At 34.1% G+C, this 12,403-nt stretch overlaps 1 protein-coding gene across 7 annotated transcripts in view; it reads left to right on the forward strand.

Moving 5' to 3' along the window:
- Window positions 1-12,403, forward strand: part of QKI (QKI, KH domain containing RNA binding) — a 162,601-nt gene that overhangs the window by 57,835 nt on the left and 92,363 nt on the right. For all 7 annotated transcript variants that reach the window (XR_008662520.1, XM_055310446.1, XM_055310448.1 and 4 more), the window contains exon 3: window positions 4,128-4,244. Coding sequence is in view for 6 of the 7 variants with exons in the window: in XM_055310446.1 (XP_055166421.1) it covers window positions 4,128-4,244 (117 nt within the window). In the remaining variant the exon portion in view is untranslated. The remainder of the gene's footprint in view (window positions 1-4,127; window positions 4,245-12,403) is intronic.

Raw genomic sequence — 12,403 nt, forward strand, 5'->3', positions numbered from 1 at the left:
ATTCCATTTATGCATATAAATCTTTTAAAAAATCATCAAAGTGCTAGCAAACTGAACCTAACAATTTATGAAAAGGGTAATGCATCAAGATCACCTTGAGTTTATTTTAGGAATGTAAGGTTGTTTAACATTTGATAATTGATTATAATCAACTGTACTAACAAAATTAAGAAAAATAGTATGATTTTCTCAACAGATGGTAAAGAAATGTGATAAATTTAAGCATCCACTCATTTAAATAAAAGCCTTTAGCAAACTCAGGAATAGAGGGAAGTACTTAATCTCATAAAGTATACCTACAAAAAGTACAGATTACTTTGAGCTGTAGAGTGAACTGTTGAAAACTTTATTTTTGAAATCTGTAACAAGTGAAGGATGATAGGCTGACTTTGACTTTAACTTCAGATGCATTGCCCAGTGCCATATGGTTGGGAAGGGAAAAGGATATGTAACAGTCATTATTTGCGAGTGATAGGTTTGTTTACGTAAGTAATCCAGAAATACTTACAGAAAAATTATGAGAATAATGAAACAGGCTGCTGGTTACAAGGTTTAATACAGAGCAATCAGTTATGTGTTCATGTACAAGAAACAAATGAAATAAAAAATATATACAATAGCAAAAATGAACTCCCAAATATCTAGGAATAAGTCTAACAAAAATAAGTAAAGTCACAATAAAAAAGCCTTATATATTCTTGATAGAAATTAAAGAAGACCTGGCCAAATGAAGAAATTACACTGTGCTCATGGTTTTGAAGCCTCTGTTGTAATATCTCAATTAAAATTACCACCAGTATTACTTTGGAACTTGACCAACTGGTTTTAAAATCTGTACAGAAACCAAGGGCAGACACACACTCTTGAGTAAGAGCAAGGTGGAATAACTTTGTCCTGCACATCAAGATTTATTATAAAGTTACCATAACTGATACAGTGTGACATTAAAGCATGGGTAATCAAATAGATGAATGTAATAAAATAGCTCTGAAATAGACCCAAGTATATATAGGTGTTACTTATGACAATAATTGCACCATACAGAAATTGGGAAAGGATAGTTCTTTTTAATAAAATAATGCTAGGACAATTGGGTATCCATGTGAGGGAAAGAGAAAAAGCTGTACTATAACAGACATTAATTCCTGGTACACTGTGGGTAGAAATGTGAAAGAACATTAAAGCTTCTAAAAGTTAATACAGAAAGACATCCTGATGATCTTGAGATGGGGAAAGACTTCACTAACTATGAAGAGAAATAACCTGAGCAACATTAAAATTAATTCAATCTAATTAAATTCAGTTATGTAGCATCATTAAAGAACTAGGAGGGCAAGGGGCGCCTGGGTGGCTCAGTCTGTTAAATGTTTGCCTTTGGCTCAGGTAATGATTTTAGGATTGAGTCCAGTGTTGGGCTCCCTGCTCAGCACAGGATCTGCTTCTCCCTGTTCCTCTGCACTCGTGTTCTCTTTCTCTCTCTCTAATAAATAAATAAATAAATAATCTTAAAACAAACAACTAGGCAAGCCACAGGATGGGAAAAGGCATTTGCTACACATGTAACCACAAAGTAGAAATCAATTAAGGAAACACTAAATAACACAATAGAAAAATAGTCTAGAAACTTCAGTTGTGTTTCAAGAAAAGTATAGATCCGAATGGTCAATAAACCTGAAAAAAGGATGAACTTTACTAGTAATCAGGAGAATGCTAATTCAGAGATTGAGCAAGTGCACCTGAATGGCTAAAATTAAAAAAAACAAAAACAAAAAAACATTGTTAATAAGTCTGTAAAGGAAGTAGTCAAAAATAATTTTCTTCTTTGGGGAATTATGTAACCATTTTTAGGAAACCGTTCAGCGCTATCTACAAAGGACTTCTTTTTGGATATTATCTTCTTTACGAATAGTCTTTTCCTCAAGGAGCAGTTCCTTGGCCTACTTCTTTAGTTTGTACTATTTCTTTCATGTTAGCCTTCTCAAGTCTTTGGTGAACTTGCTTTGTCTATTCATATTTCAGTGTGAAGCGCTGAACATTTGAATTATGAACTTCTGTGTTCATGTACTGGGCTAATCCACTGCAGGCTTCAGTTTGAGGTGATCACCTGAAGTGTCAATTTTGAAAAGGTAGCCAAATGCTGTTTATGGAGGCAAAAACTCAAGCCTGTTACCTACAGGTTAGATCCCTGTTTGTTGGTGTTCTGTATACTGCTTCCACCTTTTCTTTCTGGTATTCTTCAGAACTCTGAGTATCAAGTTTCTCTGGAGTTCTCTAGAGTAAATTTGCTATGGATCAATATCCCTGTCTATGGACATTCTAAGCTGGGTATTTAGTTGAGGGCCTGAGGTTTCTTAAAGTGAATTTGTAGTGGACTTGGTAGGCTATTAATTGTCCACTATTTGCCAGACCTTGTATTGGACCTTTTATATGTATTGTGCTGTACACACATAGACGAATCAGTACTGCTCTACCAGAGAGTATCCTTTTCCTTATATAATTCAGGCTTACTTGATGTGACTTTCAAATTCCTAATTATTATTCTCTACTGTAGCTTGGATACCAGTTGGGATCTGTGTGCTTTTAGAGTTTTTTAAACACTTAATAATAGTATAGTTCTTGAGTTGATGACAGGGCTTTTAGGTTGATTAAAGAGTAGATAAAGTACTGTACACCAAGGAACTAGGCAGAGATAAGGGGTTCATTTGAATATAAAGGTAAATTTCAGAATTGGGGATCTTGTAGAGCTAGATCAAGCACTTATAGGATCAGTCTATGAGTCTTGGGATGGAAAAGTTCTATCAGAATCCTCTGAGGAAGAGTACTTTCTCTCCCCATGTAGGTATGTGTTGTATTATTCATCTTTGATTTGCGTATCACCCATAAGATATGGCAGTGTTTGTGAGCAGCTTTAGGGAGGGAAAGTAAAAAGCTGATAGTGTGCAGAAGATTGGAGCAATGCCTTAGCTTCTTAAACTCTTATAGCAGTGAACGCTAACATATTACTTTTATGTAATGTCATACTAATAGTAGGATCAAATGCAAGAAAAAAGTAGGAAGCTATAAACATAAGAATCAGTACCTGTTTGAATAAATAAAAACCAACATAGCTTTTTGTGGAATTGATGGCAAATAACCATTTTTTGTTTTTTGTGCAGTTGACTGTGAAAGAGGAAGTTTTACTTTTCAGTACTCAGAGTCAGTCTGTGTTCCCCATTGGCCTTTGTACTAGAAGTTTTTATTGAGGCATGGCAGTTATTTATATATTATTTTTATCACTATCCTACTCATGGAAAGAATTAAGGCTCCTTGCAAAACTAGTAGTATAAGTTAAAGTTAGAAATGGAATAAAGAAGGAAGAAAAATAAGGTGCAGACATAAAATTGTGCAAACAATATATGCTGTCAAGACTGAAATACTAGTATAGGGTGGAATTCAAATTAGGCCATTGGTGTTATGGTAGCTGACTCAAAACTACAATTCTTGGGGTGCCTGGTTGGCTCAATGGTTGAGCATCTGCCTTTGGCTCAGGTCATGATCCTGGGGTTCTGGGATTGAGTTCTACATTGGGCTCCCTGCAGGGAGCCTGCTTCTCCCTCTGCTTATGCCTCTGCCTCTCTTTCTGTATGTCTTACGAATTTATAAATCTTAAAAAACAAAAACAAAACAAAAAAAACCCTAAAATTCTCTTTGGAGAAAGTGTTTTCTTAGATAAATGAGATCAGATTTTTTCCCCAAGAATCTCTCTAAAGAATGCAATTAATAACTAACATAATGAACAATTCCCTGTATGGTGACATTACAGAGTCTTGTAGAAGGGATTTGTTTTGGGTGGCATCTAAGATTTTGTCAAACTCTTTAATATACCATATTCTGGTTTAGATTGCATGTTGATGGACAGTTCAGTATAGTACCTGTTTTTCCTAATTCATGATTTGTATTAATACATAGGAAACTTCATGATGAGCAATGCGCTCGTGTAATTATATCCTCAAGCTGGGCTAGAAATTTATAGTCTCTAAGATTTATTTAAAAATATTTAACTTGACAAAGTAAAAATACGTTTTAAAATGAGAGCTATAAATTCAAGCAAGTGAATAATTTGTAGTGACTTTTTTTTTTTTTCCCAGTTTAATTTTGTTGGAAGAATCCTTGGACCTAGAGGACTTACTGCTAAACAACTTGAAGCAGAAACGGGATGTAAAATAATGGTCCGAGGCAAAGGCTCGATGAGGGATAAAAAGAAGGTAAGTCCTTGAACATGGGGGCAAGGCTTGATGTGAATAATTTCCTTGTACTTTTACATTCTAATAATAAAATGCCCAGATCTTTTGTGCATAAAGCACTACATATTATTTCATATATGTTCATATTGCATATGTACATATTGTTTTATTATTTCATGAAACTTTTGAACTTTTTTAAGATACTGTCATGATATTTCTTGTTGATTATCATGAGTTTTCATTTAGCTGACACAGGTATCACTCAGTCCATCATGTTAACTTACTTTGGTATTTATAGTTGAGAAACTGCCAATTTGGAAACTAGACACACTATAATGTTGTATGTATAAAGATGTCATTAAAAGTTTTAAAAATCTAAAATGTTTCTGTTGATGAGATTTAAATGAAAGTGATCAAATGAATAACTTTGGCTGTGTGTCAGATCACCTGGAGAGCTATTAAACAGAAAAAGAAAGCTGTAACTTCCCATATGATGCTCCTCTTAGATTTCACCAACATTTTGTGTTGATTGTAAGTTTATTAGACATTCTACTTTTAAGTATATTGTTCCTGTTTTCTTTTTTTTTTTAAATTTCTCCTGCCACTTTTTATTCTGCTTATTTTTTAATTTTTTACTTTTAAAAGATTTTTATTCATCCATTCATGAAAAACACAGAGAAGCAGGGACATAGGCAGAGGGAGAAGCAGGTTCCCTGTGGGGAGCCCGATGGGGAACTCCATCCAGGGACTATGGGATCATGCCCTGAGTCAAAGGTAGATATTCAACCACTGAGCCACCCAGGTGTCCCTATTCTGCTTGTTTAATAATATCTAACTACATACTTTAAATACTATTTTTAGGAAGGTTTACTTTGCCTAGTTTCCTGTTGTCCATGATAGTGTTACGGAGAATATTTTTGAATGTCTGTCTTAGTAAAACAGTGTTTGATTTTTTTTTTTTTCAGTGTTTGATTTTTTTTTTTAAAATAAACTTAAAAAAAAAATTCTACCTATCAATGAAATCACACGGTATTATCTTTGACTTATTTCACTTAGCAAATACCCGCTAGGTCCATTTCCCCTGAAACTAATGTAACACTGTATAAGAATTATACTTCAATTTAAAAGAAGAAAAACCTAGATTTGATTGCCAAATATTAAATGTACTGTCAGGGAGGGTATTATTTTTTAAATACATTGCCTTGAAAGGGCTATCAAGTAATAGACTTGTGGTCAGCTTATGTTGGAGCGTGTACATTGAAACACTTTGTGGAGCTTATGGAGCAAACCCCAGATCTACAGAGTATTCTGACTTCATCCTGACGTAGTTCTTTTCTGACCTTCCACCGCATTTCATTTATACTCTCCCACCACCTGACTGGATTGAAGTCATTTTCTCTTGCAGACAATGACCTCATAGGTAAAAAGTTGGGTATGGGTGGGGAAGGGGTATTCTCAATATTGATTATCTTTAAAGATAAGACTTAAGATAAGAAGATAAGACTTCTTATCTGCTGAGTTTAAAGATATTTTGAGGCATGTATGGGAGTTCTCCTTCAGCAAATGTAAATTTTGTATTTAAAACAGTTTTTATTAGAGTCTGAAAAGCATTTTCAGATTCGTTTAAGCATTTTCAGAATCAGCTGAGTGGCAATCTTACATTGCCGTGCCATTTTGGTTCTCCTGTTTGCACTTAATGGTTGTATTAGCATTGAGCAATCTAATTTAAGAGCCATGGAAAAATGAAATGAAATTGATAATTGATGGACAAATACATCTTTAAGATTAGTATATCAATCAATTAAACTATAAATCAATGAAGAAGCATGTTTTTCCCTCTCCTCAGCCTCTGTTAATTTCGTACTAATGACCCTCCCCTTCTCCACTCACACACTCCTAGACACCAAGGATTAGCGCTTGGAACTTGTGTAATGAGACATCATGAATTCTGTTTTTGATTGGAGTTGAAATTTTAGCCTGAAGAACATATTCTACTATCTTTGGCAGAACAAAATAGTTAAGAATGTGAGCTTTATGACAAGATTATCTAGGTTTGAATCTTGGTTCTGTCACTTAGCAGCTTTCTGATGTTGGACAAATTACTTCATCTCCTTCTGCTGTATAAAAATGGGAGTAGTAATAAGGTGATGGTGAGGATTAGATTAGTTGTAAAACACCTAGAACAGTGTTTTGGATCATAGTAAGTGATTAATGTTAATGACTGTTTCTAATAAATTATATCTTTACACTATTATAATAGTGCCTCTTATTCATATGAGGGGGTGTGCCCCAGTGGGTGCCTTAAAATGGAGATAGTACTGAACCCTATATATACTATGCATTTTCTTGTACATATATACTCCTGATAAAGTTGAATTTATAAATTAGGCACAGTAAGAGATTAACAGCAATAATAAAATAATTATAACAGTATATTGTGATAAAAGTCATATGACTGTGGTATTTCTCTCATATCATATTATACTTTACCCATCCTTGTAATGATGTAAGATGGTAAAATGCCTACATGATGAGATAAAGTGAGATGAATGATAGAGACTGTGACATTAGGCTACTATTGACCTTCTGATGATGAGTTAGAAGGAGGATCATCTGCTTCCTGACTTAGGTTGACCATGGGTAACTGAAATCACAGAAAGCAAAGCTGCAGATAAGAGGGAACGATAGTAGATAGTGCATTTTATGTTTAAACTCTTCTGATGCATCAAGATATGGGCGGGAGGACTGCTGTTTTAAGCTTTGGAAATGAGAATACTTCTAGGTTGTTTTGTGCCCTTTGAATATACCATATTCTCATGGTTTTTCTGTTTTGTTTCTCTGTTGCTTGGTGCATCCATAGATCTGTCTTGTCCACATTGTTCTTAACCACAAGGAGAAGCAGTTTATACATTCTGTTTTTTAAATTTTTACTGTTGGCTGCCAAAATAATAAAAAAATTACAGATTATTCATAATGCGAGAGTAACAAGAAAATACGACACCAAAAAATTTGGCCACAGATTATATTTTTAGTTTTATTAAAATGCTACAGATGAACATACTTTAAGCATATCAAATTAATTTGAATGGGTCTCTTATGTTTGATATTATGGTATATGGAGTCTGTGAACAATTTATGCACATATTTTTAATACCAAGAGTGTCTTCTATAATTTTAATGTAAATCTACACATAATAAATTGTTAACCAAATCATTTTGGTTTATGCTGTAGTTACTCTATTTATTGAGTTTCTAAAAATGTTAATAAAAGTAAAGTCAAATGGAAAGTGCTATCATTTGTTGCTTGGCTTTTATTTGAGAAAGAACTTGGTAAACAGATGGAGACAAAAAGAAGTATTGATGTAATACATCTTTGTACTAGGCTGATTTAGTGTATTTCAGGTGTTTTAAAGGAAAAACCATTTGACTTTAAGCTTTCTTGCAGAGTTGTCAATTTTTTTAGAAGCTGAGAGAGCTAGAAAATCTTAATTTACTGGTTGCCTAAAATATGATGGAAATGCTGTTTGCTGATCTGTATCCTTCCCTAGCCTGGTAAACTCAGTAAGGGAAAGCATGTCTATTTTATGGAGCATTTCCCTGGTTGATGAGTACCTGGCAGAGTGGAATCTGAAAAAAAAAAAAAAAAAGACTGTTTAGGTAATTCAGGTATAGATACCCCCAAGCCCCTCTATGTAGTTTGTACATAGAGGAAATTATAAACCCTGTGTGCTTTTAATTCTTTGGGCAAGATAAGCAGTACCATTTGATCTAAGCTGCTGGTTTTAAGCAAGGGAATGAAAAATGCCGCTTTAATTTTTATTCTGTTGGAGTAATATTACTTCTGAGTTATTGATGGTGTAACAGCATTGGTTTTTGTATATAAATACCCAGTGGAATGGTACTGATTAAAACCTCATGAACAAGGAATAGGAACTGTAGTAGACTTCATAAGAGACTGACCAAAGATTGGAAAGCTTGTCTGTTTCAGCTAGTACTTTTCTGGTGTCAGCAAGTGGAAACCAGTAGTTTTATGGATAGTTATTTTTAATTTTTTTTTAAAGATTTATTGATTTATTTATGAGAGAGAGAGAGAGTACACAGGGGAGGGTATAGGGGATAGAGGGAGAGGGAGAAAGAAACTCAGGCAGACTCTGTGTAGAATGTGGAGTCCAGTGTGGGGCTCCGTCTTATGACCCGAAGATCAGACCTGAGCTGAAATCAGGAGTTGGATGCGCCACCCAGGTGCCTCTTTATGGATATTTCTTTTGATTTGTAGAGTGTGTAATTTGTATCAAGCATTATTCTAGGTATTCTACACACATCTGTTTTAGTTTTTTTCCCATAATTTCTACTTGTAAGTTTATTATTTTTTTATCATTTTATTTTTTTACAGTGTTCTATTAGTTTCAGGTGTACAGTATAGTGATTCAACAATTCCATACATCACTTGGTGCTCATCATGACAAGTGTACTCCCTAATCTCCTTCACCTATTTAACCCAACCCCCCACACCTCTCCTCTGGTAACCATCAGTAACTGACTAGAGTTAAGAGTCAGTTTCCTGGTCCCTCCCCCCCCCCCTTGCTTGTTTGTTTTATTTCTTAAATTCCAGATACGAATGAAATCATATGGTATTTGTTTTTCTCTAACTTGTTTTGCTTAGCATTATACTTTCTAGCTCCATCTTTGTCAATGCAGATGGCAAACTTTCTCTTTTTGATGTCTGAATGATATTCCATTATATGTGCGTGCGTGCACATACGCACACACATATCACATCTTATTTTATCCATTCATCAATCACTGGACCCTTGGCCTGCTTTCATATCTTGTGTATTGTAAATAATGGTGCTGTAAACATGGGGGGGGTGTGCATGTATCCCTTTGAATTAGTGTTTTTGTATTGTTTGGGTAAATACCCTAGTGTGATTGCTGGATCTTAGGGTAGTTCTATTTTTAACTTTTTGAGGCACCTCCTTACTGTTTTCTAGTGGCTGCACCAGTTTGCATTCCCACCAGTAGTGCATGAAGGTTCCTCTTTCCCAACATCCTTGCCAACACCTGTTGTCTCTTGTGTTAATTTTAGCTATTTTGACAGGTGTGAGGTGATCTGAGTTTTATTATTACTAGTTTGTATATCAGGAAATTGAGCCTCAGGAAGGTTGAGTAATTTGCCGAAGGTCACATGCCAAAGAGTAGCAGTCCCAGTAAACCTACAGCCTGTGTTCATTCTATCCTCCGGTTTACTACTTCCTACCTAAGAACCATTTCTGAGAGTGATACCAATTTCAGAAATATTAGAAGTTGAGTAGTTCTAAACATTGACTATGAAGTTAGTAATAAGATAGTTTGTGAAACTTCTCTAAAGTTTTTGGTTTTTTTCTCAGGGATAATATATTTTGAAATTTTGTTTTTGTGTGTCATTTCCTTGAGTTTCAGAACTCTTTCTTAAGGAAGGATTTAATTCCATTTTCTGATAGAAAACTATATAGTTGAGCATATTAGAAATTCAAGAGAAGTGACTTTTGGAAAAGAAAGTGGTTATCGGTAGTTTTTCCATTGATGTAGCAGAGTGCTACGGGGGCCATGTGGAAAGCTTTGGGGAAGAATGTTTTCATACTAGAGGAAATGGGTTCACCTTCAAAAAAACAGAGGTGGAGTCAGCTGGCTTCCAGTGTAGCAGATGAATACATGTAATTCATTAAAACAGAAGAGTGTTTCACGCATAAATTAGATACTTGATAATACTGTGGTGTGATATTAAAGTGGTAAATGAAGTTCACCTTTGGGAGTTCTCGTGAGTGGCGTTGCAGGGGACATTCTTTGGGGATTTGTTTCATCAACATCCATTAGTTCTTCTCTGAGAGCTCCCCTATCATGAATAAGTGGGGACTAAGTATCCATGCTTGTTTTTGTTTCCCACTCCTACCTCCCAGCCAAAAATGTTGATGAGTGAATTGTCTGCAGTTGATCAAAGCCAGGTTAGTTAAATGTTGTATCTTCTGGAAATTTCCATTGAGATTTAGTAATTCTGCTTAGACCTCTTTGCTTGAAATGAAGGGATGTGCACTTAAGGGATCAGATGGCTGTTCTAGGACTGCTAATATCTGTGGCCAGATGGTATCAGCTGCTTTCACAATCTGTGCAATGTCTGATTCAGACCATGCAGTAACCTCAGAACATAGTTTTACTCTTCTAACAGGATTGGAGGCTTAAAGAAGTGACGTAACTTACCAAGTCTCCCATCATTAACTGATGACTCCAGTAAATATAAATGCATATCTCACTGAACATTCAAATTGAACTATGTAAATCATTCTCATCAGAATATGGGCTTTGAATTTAAAACCTGATCAATCTGTAATAAATTTTAAATTTTGTTTTTAGAAGGATATACAGCTATAATTGGAAAATATATAGAATTTCATAATATTTTTTTATATCTTTCACACACATTAGATTTTTCTTAATTATCTCAAGTCCTATTACTTCATTTCTTATGATTAATATATTTTAATTAATATATAGTTTTTGAAAAGTTTAATAAAAGTACAGATAATCTGGAAAAAAAGGCATCACCTGGTTCTGTCACTACAAACTACCCTTGTTGACAGTTTTGGCATGTCTTTTTATAGATTGTTCTTCTTGCAATTATACATTTATATATGTGTATATATACGTGTATATATACACACACGTATATATATATATGTTCACATGCTGCATTATAGAGCATGGATAATAGTAGATATGCTTTATAATTAGGATTTTTAACTCTCTATCCTGTCCTGGTCAATTCACTAAATAATTGAGCTCCCTTCTTTATTTACTAGTTTTAAAATAGTTGATTCCTAGGAATCCTTCAAAGGTAAAGAATGAGATTTTTCTTGTTTCCTTTTTGAATATCATTATGAATTCATTTATTTTTTTTCTTTTTTTTTATTATGAATTCATTTAAAGCATTTTGATATGTTTCAGCTTGTTGCAGTTAGTGTTTTTAAGGATCATGTTGTTTGGTCATTGCACACCTCCTGAAGTTTCTTCTAAGTTCTCCTGATGCTACCCCAGTCTTTGGGGCTAGTAACTTTGCTTCCTAGTGTGGTATCATCTTGGGAACTTTCCTCCCCAGACTTGGAATCAGCCATTTCTTTAAGGAATCCTAGTTCCTTTTAGTGAAAATCAGTAATTAAAGATGGCATTCTGGACTTCAGTGATACTCATTATTTATAAACCTTTTTAGGACACAGCTAGGATATATATATATATATATATATATATATATATCACATAAATTCAGAAATAGAGATGTATACAAGTTCATTCTCATTCAAAATCAGGGCTACAGTGTTTTATTTAATTGTTCTTGTATGTATATTTTCTTTCCCACTGAAAATTCAGGTTCCTAAAGACACAAAATAATGACTCATTTGCTTTATTCTAAAATAAAAATCTCAGAATAATAATACAAACGCTACTGTCATCAGTACAGTCAGTGATAACCATTTTTCCCCAGTTCTTACTGTTTTTAGGGTACATTCTCTTAGAGATTGAAATTACTGTCTTTTAAAAACACTCAAATTTATCAGTGTATCACAGGTACATCATTAAGCTCATTTGCACTTGGTTTTCTGATTTTAGTGGTTGCTCAAAGTATTTTTCTGTTACTTGTAAAATATTTACATGGTTTAAAGTCAAATCTATAAGTAGGGAATTTTCAAAGAAACCTGGCTCTTATCCCTGTTGCCTGTATATATTCCCGCTCCTTGCTATTCAGGTAAATTTTTTATATTGGTTTTCAGTTTGTCCTTACATTTCTTTTTTTGACATTAATAGTTATATAAGTATGACAATTGTGTGTGCCTGTGTGATTTCTCTCTTTATAGGGAGTTATATACATATTACACTTTTCTGCACCTTTTTTTTTTTTCTTTAACAGCATGTTATTGAGATTACTTAGGATATTTTGAGACAGTCCTTTTAGTAACTTTATATATTCAGTTGTGTGTATATACCATAAATTATTCCAACATTCCCTTATTGGATATTTAGATTGATTGTGGGCTTTTTTTTTTTTTTTTAAGATTTATTTATTTATTTTAGAGGAGAGCAAGTGAACACACAAGTATGAGTTGTGGGAAGGGGAAGAGGGAGAGGGAAAGAGAATTCTCAAGCAGACTCCC

This window comes from Nyctereutes procyonoides, unplaced genomic scaffold, assembly GCF_905146905.1.
Source record: "Nyctereutes procyonoides isolate TBG_1078 unplaced genomic scaffold, NYPRO_anot_genome, whole genome shotgun sequence".
Taxonomy (NCBI): domain Eukaryota; kingdom Metazoa; phylum Chordata; class Mammalia; order Carnivora; family Canidae; genus Nyctereutes; species Nyctereutes procyonoides.